At 43.5% G+C, this 18,712-nt stretch overlaps 1 protein-coding gene across 1 annotated transcript; it reads left to right on the plus strand.

Moving 5' to 3' along the window:
- Nucleotides 1-486: 486 nt before the first annotated feature.
- LOC147901093 (chloroplast processing peptidase-like) lies at nt 487-14,310 on the plus strand. Its single transcript, XM_087375826.1, has 6 exons — nt 487-1,199; nt 12,761-12,829; nt 12,954-13,022; nt 13,110-13,196; nt 13,829-13,896; nt 13,978-14,310. The coding sequence occupies exons 1-6, from the start codon at nt 585-587 to the stop codon at nt 14,102-14,104; spliced, it is 1,035 nt and encodes a 344-aa protein (XP_087231952.1). The 5' UTR covers nt 487-584; the 3' UTR covers nt 14,105-14,310.
- Nucleotides 14,311-18,712: the final 4,402 nt, after the last annotated feature.

The raw sequence follows: 18,712 nt of genomic DNA on the forward strand, positions 1-18,712 counted from the left end.
AGTTAAGGCAGTTTCATCTGGTGCAACTAGTCTAGCATTGCAATGCTGGGCTGGGATTTGTGAAATCGTCCATGCGAGTAGAGCAGTCCACCGCTGGGGAAAGGGGGAGAGTTGCATCATGGGGCTGCGAATTCATAATGCCAGTAGGGCTGGGCCAGCCCTACTGGCCTGTGTGGGGAGGTGCTCTAACAAGACTGGTGACCTCGAGGAGAGACTCGTGAACATGAAGAGAGAGCTTTACATTTTTGAGAGAGAAAGAGAGGCGCTAACCATATTCCAAGGACTTTGGAGCGTGATCTAGCCCCTTCCCTTACACATTCTCTATCTCTCTCTCTCTCTCTCTCTCTCGTACCAGGTTTTTGAGAGTCTCATAGACCCATCCGTCTTCGGAAGACTTTAATAAACTTTCTTTCCTTCCTTCTTTCTTTTCTTTCTCTCTCCCCTGCGAGAGACACATTTTGTGTATGGGAGTGGGAATGAGAGAGAGTGTAGTGTGCAGCAACAAAGGCTCCCTTCATGAGCACGCAAAGCTTACAAGACACTCCTAAATCTCTTTGTTGAGGAAGAAAAAAGAAACTAAAGAAATGCTTGCCTTGTCCTCTTGCTCCTCTTCTTCTTCTTCTTCTTCTTCTTCTCCGTTGCTCCTGCACTTCTCCTCCAGACCCCCCGACTCACCATGCTCTCGCCTCTCCCCTGCCTTCTCCCCCCATCTTCTTCTTCTCCACCTTCCCTCTTCCATGATCAATCTCCGCTCCTGGCGCTGCTGCTGCACCGATTTCGCCTTTAGTCCCGTCTTATCCTGCATTTACGAACGTGGCTCCTACCGCAGTTTTTACCTTCCGTTCCGTCGAAGAGGTCGCAGACGCATCGCTGCGTCCGAAGATAAATCCGGTCTGAGCCAACCCTCCGATGAAGAGACCTCTCCTGGCGTCGTTTTGCCGGATGACGAGACTGCGGCGCGCTCCACCTCGACCCTGGAGGACGATCATAGCTTGAGCAGCGCTGCCGACGGTGCAAGCAATGGAATTTTTAAGCGGTTCTCGGAAATTTTTCAATTTACTACCGAGGATTACAAGACTATTGCTATCACGCTCGCACTCTCGCTTCTTTTCAGATGGTTTATTGCGGACTTTCGGTCTATTCCTTCCCTCTCGATGTATCCTACTCTTGAGGTTGGAGATCGAATAATTGCTGAGAAAGTACGCACTCTCTCCTATATCACTCAAACTTTCCTTCTCCACTCTTTCCCTATAGACATGCTCCTTGGATAGCGAAAGCCTTTCCGTGTTCGAAACCCCGATTATCGAAAACCATCATGCTCCTTTGCTCCTGGTGTGTCGAAGTATGGAACGCTCTTGTACCAATACGTGAGAGATTTGCAAGGTATAAGAAACAAATGAAGATACTATCAGGCTAAAAGTTTGTCTGAAGCAAGAGAAAAGTCTGTCCGTGATACAGCATGATGCTAATTTCCAGCGGAAGCCAAAGATAAGTGATGCACACGATAGTCGCTAGTGTTGTAAACCCTGCTATAGTTAGCAGGGAACGGCCTTCCGTCTTCCATCCACCTGGGAACGCCGTTCCCAGGTGGATGGCAGTGCGGGAACGTCCAGGAACTCCTGGGCACGTTTCCACAAGTGGGAACGCCTGGTAAACGTTCGCAAAAGTGGCCGGAACGCGTTCCGAGCTGGGCCTCTGGTGTTTCGGGTTTAGGGCTGCGCGGGAGTGCCGTTTTGGCGTCGAGGGGGGCTTTAAGCCCTCTCCAACCACTCTCCACCGCCTTCCACTCAGCCACTCAGCCTCTCAGCCCACTCTCTCAAGCACTCAGCCCCCTCTCTAAGCTCTCATCCACTCAGCCCCCTCTCTAAGCTCTCGGGCCTTAGCTCCTTGCACTCCCTTCTAAGCTCTCTCCTCACCCACTCAGCCCCTTGTCTCATTGCACATTTATATTTCAGTTTTCTATGTCTGTAAAAGTCTAAAGCTGAAATGCAAAGATGCTACAACTGGTTATTCTTAGCATATTTTGGTATGTTTCCATGTGATTTGATGATGTGTCATATGACGTGGCATTCACATTCCCGTTCCCCATTCCCTCTTCCCGATACCTTAACGTTCCGAACCCCCACGTTCCCAAAATGTTCCCGTTCCCTGGTATCTAGTTACCTTGCTAACTACGAAAGGTTTAAGAAGTAATCCTTCTAAGCACGACACTCAATATAACATGGTCGCATGGGCAACCCCAAAAAGTGGAGCTCGAAAACTATGGCATACTACACAATTATCACATAAAGAACGAGATCCATCCTTATTTGCATAATAGATAACGAAAGAAGTCTCACATTTTGCAAAATGGCGTGGATAATTGGCTGCTCAAACATAAATACATCAGTATGAAATACACGATGATGATCTATGATTGCCTTGAGTGTGGGTGGGGGATAGTCACGATTGGCAATTCGTGCATGATGAAGACTTGCCGCAAATATCGCATCCAATGAAGTCATTTGCCTCCTGAGATTTTGCTTTGCCTTTGTAAGGCTATAACCCAGGTCTTGTTGGCAAAGAAGGAAAGAATCTCTCTATCATGACAACCTATACGGAATAGGAACATCTCTGTCTCACACTCAATGATGCAAACCACACTTGAATACCTCACTCAAAAGATGGAGCATAAACAATGTACACAAGAGAGAGAGAGAGAACTCAGATATTATTTCTCTACCAAGTGGTGGGCAAGGCACGGCTCAAGGTGAGCACAAAAGGACCAGGAGGGCTGGATTGCCAAAAGTGAGAAGTCTCTAAGCCTTCTCGTACTCCGTGCTGCTTGTGCTTGGCTTCTGTGGCTGATAAAAAAGTGAGGGGGGCAATAGGGGGCCTGCAGCCGCTACAGGTGCAATAGGGGGCCTGCAGCCGCTACAGGTGGTCGAGTCAGGGGTCGGCTGTTAGGGGGCTGGCTTATTGGCTAGTCGGCCCCTATGCTGTACCAACCGATCTCCCCTGGGCAGCCTATATAAGGGGCTGCTAGGGGTTCAATAGAGCTGCTATCCCTGCCCTTTGTGGCCTGCAGCCCCATATCCTGGAGTCCATAACAATCCCCCATCATCCCTCCCCCTCACCGTCATATGCCCCTCCCATGTCCTCCTCATATGGGGGTCACAGGTGCGGGACATTGACTTCCATCAGATCTTCTAAGAAGCCCTTGTGATGAAGCGTGATCTTTTGGTTGGTAAGCGTCTCCAAAACAAGGCTAGTTTTGCTATGCTATAGGGCTAGTATTCCATCAGTCAACCTAAAAATTACTCTCATCTGTTGAGTCAGCCTTCAAGGGATCTTTCCAAGCAAGCTGTCTCAGACCCCTTGCATTCTTTGTCATATTACCCATGGTGTAAATTCTGTTCTAGACGGTAGTCGCAAAAAGAAAGCATGGGAGGATTTTTAAGTAATAGGTTTATTTTACCTTTTTTAAGCGAGCCTAGCAAGCGGCAGCGAGCAACGAGCTAGCATGGGTGAAGCAAGCAAGCAAGGGGCAGCGACCAAGCTAGCAGCAAGCAAGCGTGCAGCGAGCAATGGACCTTGCATGGCTTTTCACAAGAAAGCTGATCGATGATATCATTGACCCGGCGCTCGCCAAGTCAATGATATCATCGACTGGCTATAGAGAGGAGCATGAGTATGCAAGCCGGTCGATGATATCATTGACCTGGCGAGCGCCAGGTCGATGATATCATCAACTGGCTTATAATAGGTGCCTTTGCATGGCTTTTTCCATGCTTTGCAAGTTGGTTGATGATATCATTGTCCCGGTGCTCGCCAGTTCGATGATATCGTCGACTGGCTTATAATAGGTGCCTTTGCCATGCTTTGCATGGCTTTTGCATGCAAGCCGGTCGATGTTATGATCGAATTGGCGCTCTATCATTGTCCCGGCGCTCACTAGGTTGATGATATCATCTCGACTGGCTTATAATAGGTGCCTTTGCCATGCTTTGCATGGCTTTTGCATGCAAGCCGGTCGATGATATCATCGACTGACTAAGCAATTGGCTCTAAAAAGCGAGCCACCTTGCTGCTCCATGGCTCTAAATAGCGAGCCACCTTTGCATGGCTGTAAAGCAAGGAGCCAGTTGGCTCTAAAGAAGCTGCTCCAAGTCTCTAAAAGGTGAGCCACCTTTGCATGGAGCAAGGCAACAAAAGAAATAGTATAATATATAAGTTTTTAACTATTTACTTAAAGCACAATGCTTTTCCAAATACATTCATTACTATTTAAAAACTCTTGCTAGATGTTACCGGTATCTGCCAGCCTGTGGTAACTGAGATCCCTGACTTGCAATAGGATATCTGTGCTGACTATCCAATTGTTTCGAGATCTGATTCCTAAGGCTGCAAACACAGATTCTCTTATGATTCGTAATATCTTTATAAGAGGACTTAAACATGATTATCAAAATAAAGTTTGGAGAAACAAGATTGTATCTTTGGAAGTTGCAACCCGGGCTGGTAAGATTTATGATAATACAATTGCAGCCACACTCAACTCTAAAGATCCCCCAGCAAATGGTGATTTTAAGAAAATATAAATTTTCTCTATTTCAAGAAAGACAACTCGTGTTTGAAGAAGAAAACTGATCTTGCAAAGGTGGCCTAAGCACACTAAGAATGTGCATGCACCTAGCCGTTTGCACAAGGACTACCCCTTAAAAGATCAACAAAATTGTCCAAATGATAGAAATCACAGGTGAGTCCATGATTTTGTCAGTTGTAAATTTGCCCAATGGTATTGGCGTTGATAGAAAGGATGGCAGGATACGCATGTGTATCACTAAGAATAAATAGCTTACGTATGGATACGATGATCTCATCAATTGATTATTAGTAGGGGCTAAATATTTGACAAAAATCGATCTACATATGGGGTATTATCAAATAAGAGTTCATGAAGAGGCAGTTTACAAAATTGGTTTTAGAATGAGGTGTGTCCATCATGGTGCCATGTGGGCAACATGGTAATGGTGCCACGTGGGCACAGGTAGGGGGATGGAATGGAGCTGCCATGTGGGCAGCAGGAAGGCTGCCACATAGAAGCACACTGTTGTCGTTCTTAGGTTAATTTTAGGGTAGCCTTATGGGTCACCATGGTCAGCACATAGGGCTGATTGTATGCTAGAACTAGCCTAGCCCTAATAAAGGCCCCTTTGGGGGGGCATTTGTTAGGTCATCCAACAATTGTTTGGAGCTCGCCTGTGTGCATCAGAAAGATCAAGTAGGGCTCCCTTAAGCAGCTACTGAACCCGAATACAAGGCACACAGCAGTTATGATCTCTCAGAACTAATAAAAGAGATAGAGACAAGTACACCGGCACCCGATTGGGTGATAATGAGGCCGCTTCCCCCAACTGGGTAAACCTAGTTGTATTTTTATATATATTCAATGATGCTTAGCCGGACTACAATGGTAGTAGAGATCTTTGGAAAAAACCCCCTCTGGGAAATCCAGAGTTCTAGACCAAGACTCAGAAATAGGACTATTACAATGATCTTTCTTTTCAAAGTGGGACTCATATGTACATATGACTGACAATCATCCAAGATAGTAACCACTGGTAGCCCTTGGCCCGAGAAAGCCACATAAAATGGTCTTGGTCCTCCTTATCCCTGAAACATCAGAAACTCAGTTTCTTCCCCTTAGGGTTAGTATAGAAACCTTAGACTCTGGAAAACATACCCCACAACAGAAGTAGCTAGTGTTTTTAACCTAAAAGAGGTTAGTATTGATCAGATTATCCAAAGATGTGTGCTAGATCATGAAAGGAAAGCAGTCTTGATGGAAGCACATGCCAAAAATTCAAGAGGTCACTTTTCTGGTGATATTACTGGAAAAAAGATACTGCAGGTAGGTTTGTGGTGGCCTACAGTATTGAAAGATGCTCACCAATTTGATAAAACTTGTTTACCATGTCAAAGAGATGGCAGGCCAATAGATGCAGATCAGATGCCACATCAGCCTATCTTACCTTTGAGTCCGTTCCAAAAATGGGGACTCAATTTGATGGGTCCGATCAAACCTAGGTTCAATAAAAACAAAATCAGTTTAGAAAGCCCTATTAGTGAAAAACGAAATAGCTTGAGAATTGGGAAGAGAGAGATGCCCACTTCCTAGCATTACTCATTGGGACCACGGCGGACTCTGTTCTTCCGCACATCCAGATAACCGAGACATCTGTAGAGGCGTGGGCTATCCTGAAGGATTTGTATGAAACTAACAGTACATCTCGAATTCTGATGCTCCAACATCAACTGTACAATTTGGACATGAGTGAGGCAGACAATGTTCATGACCATCTAACAAAAGTCAAGGTGGTAAGGGACCAACTCGTGGCAGTTGGTCAGAAGGTAGATTCAAGTCAATTGGCATTGTTGATTTTACACAAGCTACCTTGAAGTTTTAAGAGTTTCGTGACTATGGTCATTGCAGGACAGAGGACCAAGCCTCTCACCTTCGAGGAGCTTGGGCCTTTACTATTGCAGGAAGAGGCTTAGGAAAAATTCGGATGAGAAGGCTCTCATGGCAAGGGACAAGCCCGGCAAGGGTAAGTTCAAAGACTCCAAGAACAAAAGCAAGACCGAGGATGCAGAGAAAAAGAGGCAGATGAAGTGCTTCTACTGTGAGAAGCTTGGTCATTCTGCTAAAGAGTGCCGCAAGAAGAAGACAGACCTTAAGAAGGAGTCCAAGTCCAAGGAGGAGCCAAAGACCGAATCAGCGAACGTCACGACCGGCGCTCTCTTCATCATCATTGAGTACTGCTCCGCTTATGCAGTCAGTGAAGGAGAGAAAGGTTGGTATGTGGACAGTGGAGCTTCAAAGCACATGTCCAACAACAAATCTCAGGTTTTCAAGAAATTCAAAGATTGGAAGATCCAGGTAGAGAAGGAGAGCGGGGAGGTAATCAAAGCCTTCCGCACCGACAAAGGGGGAGAGTTCACCTCTATCGAGTTCAATGAATTCTGCAAGAAGCACGGGATTAAGAGACAACACACACATCTCAACAGAATGGAGTTGCTAAAAGGAAGCACAGGACTGTCACAGAGACATGGTTGACCATGTTGCGAGGGAGGAATCTCTCGAAAGCCTACTGGGGTGAAGTCGTGAACACTGCCGTTCACATCCTCAACAGAACCAAGAACAAGGTTGTCGATGACAAGACAGCTTATTATGGTAAGAAGCCCATCATATCTTATTTAAGGGTTTTCGGTTCTAAAGCATTTGTGCATGTACATAAAGATGAGCGGACAAAGCTGGATCCCCATAGCCGGATCTGTATCTTTGTGGGATACAGGGAAGAGTCCAAGGCCTATCGCCTCTTCCACCTGGACAAGAAGAAGATCCTTATCAATAGGGATGTGATATTTGAGGAGACCAAGCCACAGCATGTAGAAGAGGTTCTAGAACTTCGGCATTACCCCCATCCAAGGTCACCATCCGAGAGGTGGAGCCGACTAAAGACCCCGAGGAGGAGGAGGAGGAGGAGCATGCCATTCCAGAGCCAGCTCCCAAGTCAACTCCATCAAAAGCATCTCCATCTGAGAAAAAGCTACCTCAATGGTATTTGAAGATGTTAGCAGACTCACGGGTCGCGGACATTCCCGAGAGTAGTTTCGGAGCCCGGCGGTCTCAACGAAACATGAAGACTCTCTCCGTGAACTACGCTTTGGTAGCTTAGCTTGCGGATCCCCGTTCCTTCCAGGAGGCGAAGGATATTCCAGAATGGCAGGAAGCCATGCAAGCAGAGATGGATGCCATTTTGAAAAATGACACCTGGGATTTAGTGCCCAAACCAACAAAGTGGAAGGTCATCGGGACTAAATGGGTGTACAAGCTTAAGTTCAAGTCAGATGGGAGCTTGGACAAGTACAAAGCAAGATTGGTGGTGAAAGGCTATGCACAATCAGAAGGACTGGACTTCGACGAGACCTTCGTCCCCATAGCTAGGATGGTGACTATTTGGATAGTCATTGCCTTGGCTGCTCATCACAGTTGGCCTATTTTTCAGATGGACGTCAAGTCTGCATTTTTGAATGGTAACCTAGAGGAGGAGGTATATGTGGCACAGCCACCAGGATTTCAGATTCCAGGATTCCCATCAAAAGTTTGCAAACTGAAGAAGGCCTTATACGGGCTGAAACAGGCCCCCAAAGCTTGGTACCATTGGATAGATGTTTTCTTTCAGAAGATCGGGCTTCAGTGGAGTCCATCAGAGGCAACTTGACATAGAGGGGGATTTGTGGCTGGTATTGATTCTATATGTGGATGACCTCATCATTATTGGGGATCATACGAAGAAGATTGCTAAGGTCATGAGACTTCTTATGGAGGAGTTCGAGATGACTGACTTAGGCATACTTCACTACTTTCTTGGGATTGAGGTGAAGCAGGGAAAGAGCAGTATCTTTATTTCACAGGATAAATATTGCAGGGAACTGCTCAAACGCTTTGAGATGGAAAATTGCAAAGCAGCAGTGACTCCCATGGAAACTGGTCTGAAGCTGAGTGTGCGTGATCCATCTCAGCCGGTTGATTCATTACTATATCGGTGCCTGGTGGGGAGTTTGCTTTACCTCACCAATACCGGACCAGATATTTCCTACGCAGTTGGATTGCTCTGTCAGTTCTCCGCCACACCCAAGAAGGCTCATTGGGACGCATGTATGAGGGTGCTAAGGTACTTAAAGGGTACGTGCACCTACGGCATCACTTATACCAGAGGTATTGAGTTGGGAGGTTTCTGTGATAGTGATTGGGCAGGTGACATTGATACCGGAGATCGACCTCTGGATATTGTTTCTTACTCTCATCAGGAGCTGTGTCATGGCTGAGTAAGAAACAACCTACTGTCGCCCTTTCATCTACAGAGACGGAGTATAGGGCTGCCTGTACAGCGGCATGTGAAGCATTGTTGCTTAGGTGGATCTTGGAGGACATGAATGTGGCCCAAGAAGATGCGACTGCGGTTATGTGTGACAACCAGAGTTGCATAGCGATCGCCAACAACCCCGTGTTTCACGCACGGACGAAGCACATCGAGGTCCACTACCACTTTGTTCGAGAACATATCGATGAAGAAGTCATAGAGTTGATATACTACCCGACCAACGACGACATCTTCGATGTCTTTACGAAGGCGCTTCCCAGTGAGTAGATGGAACACCTCATTTGACGCATGGGGATCGGACCATAGTTGTGTCATTGAGAGGGAGTGTTAGAAATGTCACTACCCCACCTGTGAGCCCCCGTTTTGAGGGGACAAGGGGGCAGGAGACTCTAGGGGAAAAAGGGATGAGGGACAGCAACCTGCGTGGAGGATTGCGCCATGCCTATACAGAGGCATCTACTGCACATCAACAGCAACCAACAGCAGGCCAAAAGGCCCTGCATATGGGGCCTTATACAGGCCAAAGGTTGGCCCAGAAAACCGACCAGAAGGCAGCCATCTAGGCCCTTCTGGGGGTCGGTTTTACAGACTGGACCGACTGGAAAAGTCGGCCAGTTCTAGGGGCTCCATGCCCTCCTATAAAAGGGTTCCATTCCTCCACTATTCTCCATCACCTGCACAGACAACCTTGCACAGGCAAGCGCGCAGAGGGAGAGGAATAGGCTCAGCAGTTGACAGCATCACGGAGCTGTTTGTACACGCTCATCCTTTGAGCTTTTGTCTGCCCACGATTGTGGAAGAATATATATGAGCTTTGACTATCTCTTTCTCCGTGTCTCTGAGTGTTGTATGAGCTAGATCGGGAGTGAGGTGTGAGTGATTCTATCCTCTATTTCCAACAGAGTAGTGGTTGATAAAAGTGAAATACACGAAGAATACTTGCCCCGTGACGTCTTGGGCACTGGAAAGGAAGAAAGGTAGGCTGAAGAAGCAATCACAAAGTTGGACAGCAGGAGGATGGCTAGGTAGAGGGCGAATTTGCAAAGAGAGCAACAGGGAGAGGGTGCAAATTTGCAGAGAGAGCAATCAATAGGAAAACCAGAAGGGTGGACAGGGCAACGAAGGTAAGCGCTAGGGCAGCAGTTTCAGCAGGGTAGCAACATGGAAGAGCCATGGGGGCAGGCTGGGATAAGGTGTCCAGCAAGAGAGAGAGGAGATGGCAGCGAACTGGAGCAGTAGCAGTAGCAGCAGCAGCTTGGAAGGCTATGGCGGCAAGGTGGAAGCTGTTGCGCAGCAAGAGGAAGAGGAGATGGCCTAGCTATGGAGGATTCTGAATGAATCAGTGTGGGTAGGCTAGGCCACTATTTTATAGGAGAGCTAGGGCTAAAAAAATAGAGTAGCTTTTCTAAAGTTAAAAGTAGAAAAGCTAAAGTAGCTTTTTGGAAAAGCAAAAAGCAGAAAAGCTAAAGTAGCTTTTTGGAAAAGCAAAAAGTAGAAAAGCTAAACTATCTTTTAGAAAAGCAAAAAGCAGAAAAGCTAAACTAGCTTTTTAGAAAAGCATCAACTTTCAATAATTTAATACTTCAATAACTTTATGAATATGGTTATTATTATTATTATTATTATTATTATTTTACCCTTCACCAAGGTTTATTAATCTAGAGGCCTAGGATTCAATCAACCCTAGAACCTAGACAACTTGTATCTAACTCTAGATAACTCAGAATTCTACCCAACTTTTAGCTCTCGAAAGGCTCTCGGAACCAGATACTCAAGGACTGGGTTTTGAGGTCACTTCCAACTCACAAGCCTATGTGATCTAGATTTGTCCTCATTGACTAAGCATCATAGCCCAACACACCAAGGCTCACCCCCAAGGCCGTTGAAGGTGTCAGGGAGGAATGGTCGGGTATTGAGAACCCTTGAGGATGTGCAAAGCGTCATCAGTCTCGTACGGCATGTTGGTAATTTAATACCAGGTGGAGGATGATCTGGTAAGGTAGTGAATCAACTTGTAACTTCATTGGTGTGAAGTCCACCCCATGCACTAGCTTCCGACATCCTGTCACTGGATGTAACTATGATGGATACTGAAGATCCATGGCCATTCTGAAGATGGCAAAGAGAGAGACCGTGCCGAAGACGGTAACAAAAGACTATACTGAAGATGGTAAACATAGGCCATGGTGGAGATGGCAAAGCAAGACCGTACTGAAGATGGTAGATCACATTGAAGGTGATAGAGCATGCTGAAGGTGATTGGTGTGCTGAAGGTGACAGATTGCACTGAAGGCGATGGACCGCACTGAAGGCGATAAGAGCTCTGATGTCCGGAAAGGGTCACACTGAAGGTGACAAGTGCTATACTGGAGATAGCAATGCATGGTGATCAGCCATGAAAAGAGAGCACTCTGAACTGCCGATGAAGATCTGCACATGATAGCAAAAGATGCCCGGCTGGGATGTGAAGTCTTGTCACAAGAATTCACATAGAAGAATACACACATGCGGTCTGAAGAAAGTAAAAACAATGATCCAATATATGGCAGTGAGAAAGAGCCATGTTACATGAGGTAACCAAGCACCAAGCCTTTTCTAGACATCTTTGAGCTAGGGTCCATCATGGTAGGACCCAACCTCCGTATAACAGGTGCTCACTGGGTTGTCTTTCCCATGGAATCTTGCTCACGATCTGCAATATCCAAGATGACTATAAGTCTTCTGGCAGTCGGCCTTCCAGGTTGGTGAATCAGGTCAGTCACATGGCAGGTCTACCACGTGGTACGCCACTATTCCAAGTCGGCATATGCTGGTTTGTGACTTGTAAGCCCTATCCCCGTGGCTGGTTGGTTGATGTATGTGCTGATGGTTCTATTCTAGTGCCCTGTAAAAATATTGGGGTTACACCCCTCTCGCTTTTGAAATTCTGTTTTGAGTTCCTACTTAAAAAAAAAAAACACTTGGACCTTAAGGAAGGCTCTGACATTCACTAGAAGAGTGTGGCCTTGGAGAGTTTGCTGTAGTCTTCTCAAGTTTGACTTGAGGCAGCATCTAAATGATGTTTCCTTTGTTTACTTTTGTTATCTTCATGTTTGTGAACAAGCCTTGCGTCGGCTTTTGTGCATATGTGCATGGTGAACATCTCACAGCATCATCTCTTCGCCATCTTTTCATCTTGTTCTTGTTTGCACACCATGCTTCCATTGCCATAGGGATGCTCTTGTTCCTGAACCAGGGCTTCCATTCCCATTCCTACTCCTTGGGATATAAAGTTTCCCAAGCTCTGCACCATCGTTCCGAGACATTATGCACTTGCTTAGTTTCAAAGATCTCCTTGTAATACATCTGCAACAAACATTGTGTGAATGATCTAAATAATACCGATTTTCTGATTTGCAGACCAAAATTATGTATTAGATTTCTTACAGCCTTATAGCTTGAGCCAAATAAGTAATATCAATCATTGGAAGTGCCCGGAAGTGATCTAAGATTAGTCTTATTGTGTATAAGCAGATTGGTGTGTAAACCCTTAAGGGAAGTATTAATTTCACAGTCACTGCTGTGTGGCCTGCATGCATGATCTCCACATGAGGCTGTTTTGAAAAATTTCAGCCTGGCAGTTTTCAAGCGTGTGAAGTTCCTTGCCTCCCTCCCTTCCCTTCTTCTCTCCTTTCTAATGTTCCTCCCTCGTTTTTCCCTTATTAGTGTAGTCGTTGTTTATGCGCAACATTGCATTGAACATCCAGCTTCTTTCAAATTTGTTTTAGAAGGATGATTTCATAGGAGAGGATAAATCTGAAGATTACTCAGTGTCTTGCCTTCCTCTTCAGGTATCCTACTACTTTAAAAAACCAGATGTTCATGATATTGTGATTTTCACAGCTCCTGCAATACTGCAGGCAAGTGTTTTATATTCTCCTTTGTTGAAATGTTTCTTTATTATCAGAAGAAAAGGTATGCTTGATTTTCTAAATAAAAAACTACGGCAATCTGATCCTGTCTGGTAATCTTTATGATCCTCAGGAAAGAGGTTATGGCCCTGGAGATGTATTTATAAAACGAGTAGTTGCAAGAGCTGGTGATGTTGTGGAGGTAAGGTTGCAAGGATCTTTAGCTTGCATCTGCTGAACTGCTGTATTGTTCTTTACTTTCTGTCTGATTATTCATTCTCTGACACAGGTCCATGATGGAAAGCTTATTGTCAATGGGGTCTCTCAGGATGAGGATTTCATTGCAGAGCCACCAAAATATGATATGCATCCTATTGTTAGTTTCTAATTCTTAGAGTCTTTAGAGCAGTCAGAAATTAAAGTATGCCTTTCATTTCTCAATTTGAGTCATGGATGTCCATTGCATGTTTAGTCTTAAATCAGCTTCTTTTTTTTGTGTGAATACAATGTTCCAATGCTGCCTCATACAGCACTGAAAACACTTAAAAAAGAAACTAAAGGCATGGTTGCAATTGGGTGATATGTTCTTACTGTACACTGTTCAATAGTGATGTTTAACAATGCTTGTGGTGGCGTCTGTCAGTGGTGTCAAACGTCTGACTGATAAGTGGGCATGCAAATTTCACGTATGGAATTTTGCACAAGTCGTCAGTTTTTCTAATTTTGTGACAATGTTTTTCCTAGCAGGAACACAAATCTGTCTTGGTAAAATGTTTGTCCAAGTTGTGGCTTCCTGATATATTAGAAGAGTTACAAAGCTCTTGTTGTGCACTTATTGTCGAAGTTATGGCATGCTGATATTATTATGATTCTGTGTTTTTGTTCTGACTGCAGACATGTTGCGGATTGATCTTGTTATATGAGGTTGTTTGACCGATGTGTGTATGTATTGCTAATGGTACTTGGCATGTCCTTTGTCATGACCCGTCTCTTTTTTTCATTGTTCAGTATGTACCAGAAGGGTATTTGTTCGTAATGGGGGATAACCGGAACAACAGCTTTGACTCGCATGCCTGGTAATTGCTACTGGCTTAAAGAAGTCCCTTGCTGTACAAGTTTTCGAGTTTGTCTAAATTGGGTGTTCTTGGAATATTCAGGGGACCCCTGCCTGCAAAGAACATTCTTGGAAGGACTATCTTGCGATATTGGCCTCCAACACGACTTGGAAGCACAGTTTTGGAAACAAATACATCCAGGCATCTGCAGCTTCAAAAAGCCTCTTGATAGTCCAGTGCTACAGAAGCTCTATTGTTCAGTTATGATCTGAATTCTGCCATGCAGCGAGAGTATCTCACACAGTATTTTGATACATGCTGGATACCCAAAATTGCATTACTTCTTTTCTTGAAAAGAAATCAATTACATCAAAGCCTGTTTGGCTATTCACGGTGGGACTTGGTAAAGATCCAGGTCTCTTGCTTTGCTATTGAGTATGGATATTATGCCAATATTGGTTATTATTCATTGGTTCCTCAAATTTGTCGTTTTTGAGGCCATGGGATATTCGGTACAAGTAGAGGCAAGTCTGGTTATTTTCTGGTCTGGTAATGTTGGAGGAAGAATTTTATTGCAGTTCCCAACTCATGAGAAACATACTCTGGCAAATTTGAGTGTCATCTATTCTCATGTGACATGACCCTTGTTAGACTTATTGTAGATACGTTCTCTTAACTACTTGACGTCTTAGCTATGTACTTACAGCATATGCAAAGTGCCATCTTAAAATTGGCTGCTCTTATGTCCTAAATTATCCTCTCTCTTTTTAAAAGCAGCTTGTGATTATGGAGCTTAGGAGTACAGCTCGGAGGCATGATCAGCGACGACGAATTAAGAGAAGTATGAGGGGACCAATAATGACAAGTTGTAAAAGAAGGTGGTCAGAAGGGTGGATAGCTGGAGTTTTCCAAGACACTGTGTTCTTTACCTTAAGATTCCTTCACCAGTGACCCAAGGCACTGATGGAGGCACTCTTTGTTATCAAATTGCACGAATGTTCTATGTTTACATAATAAAGAATGGCATGAAATTGAGTTTAATAGATAAACCTTGACAAAGACACGTTAGAACAAGTAAGTCTAGCGTGATCAATAAGGGCATCTTAGCGTGGCGTTTGAGGTGCAAACAAGGATTTGGGGAAGTTCTACTCGTTATATGTGGATCTCATGATATATGTGAGTCTTGCATGATAGGCAAGCCAACATCGACAACTGAGTCAAATGTAATTATTGGTGCCCAATCGTTGGGAATGAATGAGATTATTATAGTGCATGGCAAGGTCTCTGATGGAGTGTGACTAATGTTACTATAGTAGTTTAAGGATGGATTCCATGCAATCCGTGACGATCTTGTACTTTTTGATCAAATCCTCATATTGTAGAGCAAGTTGATCATTCCTTGCAATTGGTTGCTTGGTTTTTTTTTTTTGGGGCAAAAAAAGAAGAAGTTTTTAATATGTCTTAAGAGACCGATAATCACATTAATTTCCAATTACAATTGGTTCCACCGGTGCATTTGTGAAACCAAAATAGAGCAAACGAAGATCATATATCAGTTATAGATTGAGGGTCTGTTGGTTTTGCTTTGAATTCTTTAATCAATGCCTTGCCATCTCAGTAGACAACCCATTTGCTTTCCTTTCTAGCTGCCTTCACATTTGCAATACTAGGCATCATCTCTGCCCAATACTAGGCAAAATGAAGTTGTTCTCCTTCTTCAATAGCAGGTTCTCCTTCTCAAGAAGGAGAATAGTGAGCTAAAATACAGGTTCCAAAAGCTAGAAGAGAGAGTGAAAAGTGTTGAGCTCAAACTTAACAATCCTATTCCTAATGTAGTTTTAGATGAGGAGCTAGCCTCTACTTAGATGGAAGAGTTGCACAAGAAGCTTAAGGGAGAGATTCAAGAGAATTTCAAAGGAGATATAAAGAGCTCTTTAGGTACACACGTTCAGAAGGAAGTAAAGAGTTGAAAGGCAGCTCAACTCAAAGAAAATAGACTACCAGACAATTGGAATGTAGCAGAAGACAATGGAGTAAGACCTTTGAAAAACTCAGCAAATCTCTACCACGAATTGAGTGGGGAGATGTAGAATTTGACATTGGATAGGAAGGAGCTCATGCAATTCTCACTTTTGGAACAAAGGAAAGAATACAAATTCTTAGACAGTCTAACAAGTTGAAAGGACTTCTAGTGTGGGTTGCTTGGTTTTTCATATCTATTAGTGTCTAAGCTTGAGGTTAGAGATTCAAGGGATGATAGGGCTTAAGTGACAAAGGATCAAAGTGTAGGACAAACAGCGGCCATTGACCTTGAACCGTATATAGAGTCCATTACTCTCAATGGCAATTATGGCTATGGAAGGACAAGCTACTAAGAGGTGCAAAAAAATCTTTGTGAGAGCATTGTTCATTAGAGCTAGAAGTGCCACATGTGGTCCTTACCAAGTTTTGGTCTCATCTATAGACTAGACTACCCTTTGCCCAAGAAGCATTTCATGTTCTTTTGCATTGTGGCCCACAAGGACTTACCATAAGATTATGGTTGGTGCAAATGACAATAGATGGTGCTTACCATTGCTATGCAACAAGGGACCTCAAGACTATCAAGCTCACCTACAATAAAGAGGATATCATGGGTAGGATGCAATGCAATGGTCTTTGCCTAGGGCATGACAATATTGTTACCAAAAAGATGAACATTTTTCCTATTGAGATGATCTCTCCGACCTACAAAGATAGATGGATTGAGTGTCATGAACCAAGGCATTCAAGTATCTTGCCATCTCGACAATCGCTAGAGCTTTTACTAAGAGGAGATCATCTAGGAGATCGTTGCCAATAGCATTGCCTGGAACATCTAGGTAGCATGCCATGGCTTAGTGATGGGGGGACAACAAGTATGCACACGAGCCTCATCAATATCTAGCATGATATCTATCCGCTATGAGCTATTTGGAAGCTAGGTACAAAAAAGATTATCAAAAGGCAAGAGCATTGCTACAAGACCTAGCCTATTGGTGCCTTTATACATTTTCACAGATCAAGGAATCCACTAGTTATATATATATATGTATGTATGTATATGTATTTGTATATGTATATGTATCTGTATCTGTATGTGTATGTGTATGCATATGCGTATGCGTATGCATGTGTGTGTGTGTGTGTGTGTGTGTGTGTGTGTGTAATATGGTGTTCATAGTTTCACCCAAAAAAAAAAAGTGTGTGTATATATATATACACACATATATAGATATATATACACATATATAGATATATATACACATATATATATACATATATATATATATGTGTGTGTGTGTGTGTGTGTGTACACACACACACACACACACACGAATTAATATTTTCAATGCACATTTTTAGAGTTTTATCACATACTTACAAAGTAAATGTCTATGCATCAGTTTTTATACCCAACACCTAGCCATCACATGGAATGCAAATGCATGGCTATGTGCAAAGTAAAATGTAAAACTGCATGCTGATATGGACTCATTGGTAGTTAATGGAAAATGGCAATTCACATGCTTCAAAGCATCTGAATGCACGAATTAGCCTTTATGACAATATGAGTGATGAATTGATTGAGTTCGTGGACAAACAAGTGGAAAGTTTTATCAAATAATCAAGCAAAGATTAGAACAAGGACCATGCAACTTTATGCAAGCTAACATAAGAAAGAAGCAGTCACTTGTAAAGTATTTTTGACAACATACTTAAACACAATTGGCACATGCAATTAGACAAAAAGTGGTAATCACATCTTAATAGCAACATGCAACATACATGCATCAACATACAAGGACATTGCATCCAATCTGATAAAGAATTGTAATATTTGCCAAATATTACATTATGTGCACTCCAACTAAAACAATCAGGAAAAAATTCTCTCAAGAACCTAAATTGATTGATAGAACACAAGTATACAAAAAAATTGCACCTCTATTACTCAAGAAAGGGAAATGGAGGGGAAACCTTCAATACAGGCTAGGCTCGTATGGGTAGCACGCTAGCTAAATGGAGGAGAGTGTATACAACAACAAGACTCATCTACTACTTGAATCCTTTTGCTCAAGTGAGAGATCATTCATAGAGGCTCTCCAAAGTGCGTAGGAACCTCCTTCACAAGCTACCACCATCTATCTTACCAAAGCCTACAATATAGAAGGTAGGATTTGGTGAATATCTGAAGATCCACATTGCATCTGCAAGCTCCCTTTGGTGTGTATAGTAAACAATAAGATTCCATTGCATCTACAGGAATTAGATGGATGTGATGATAGACTCTATAGTAGATAGCCTCTAGTTGGGTATAAGATTCCATTGCATCTACAACAATTAGATGGATGTGATGATAGATTCTATAGTTAATAACTTCTAGTCGAGTACATATGTGGAACCTCTCACAATCAAGGGGCTAACTCCTACAAAGGGGGAAATCTACAGTGTAGCGGAGCTTAGTTGGGGGAATGCTCCTAGAACCACTTGTGTGTGTGCGTGCACGCGTGTGCATTTATATAAAATTGTGGAGTACCTACCATATGTTGGTGTGATCGGATTGGTTTATTATGGTTGGTCCAATGTCCCTACTAATGATCCAACCATTCATAGAAATAGATAATGATAGTCTAAGGCCTTATGACAATAGACCTTACAAAACATCCACCTTCGTTATATAATCTCAGCTCTAAGTAAGGCATAAAATTGACTAAAATTTTTACCTTATTAGAACTACAAGTAATATGAAATCATAGACCCGATAATGAATCCATATCATTACCTCCCTCATAACTTTTAAGGCTTTTCATAGCCT

Source organism: Dipteris shenzhenensis, chromosome 6 (genome assembly GCF_047967505.1).
Source record: "Dipteris shenzhenensis isolate YYH24624 ecotype China chromosome 6, Dip_SZ_1.0, whole genome shotgun sequence".
Classification (NCBI taxonomy): Eukaryota; Viridiplantae; Streptophyta; class Polypodiopsida; order Gleicheniales; family Dipteridaceae; genus Dipteris; species Dipteris shenzhenensis.

Excerpts from the sequence above, each read along its gene's own strand:
- LOC147901093 (XM_087375826.1), top strand. The coding sequence starts at position 585 with ATGCTTGCCTTGTCCTCTTGCTCCTCTTCTTCTTCTTCTTCTTCTTCT. Across the intron at positions 12,830-12,953 it reads CAGCTCCTGCAATACTGCAG|GAAAGAGGTTATGGCCCTGG; the intron begins GCAAGTGTTTTA and ends TATGATCCTCAG. Across the intron at positions 13,197-13,828 it reads AATATGATATGCATCCTATT|TATGTACCAGAAGGGTATTT; the intron begins GTTAGTTTCTAA and ends TTCATTGTTCAG.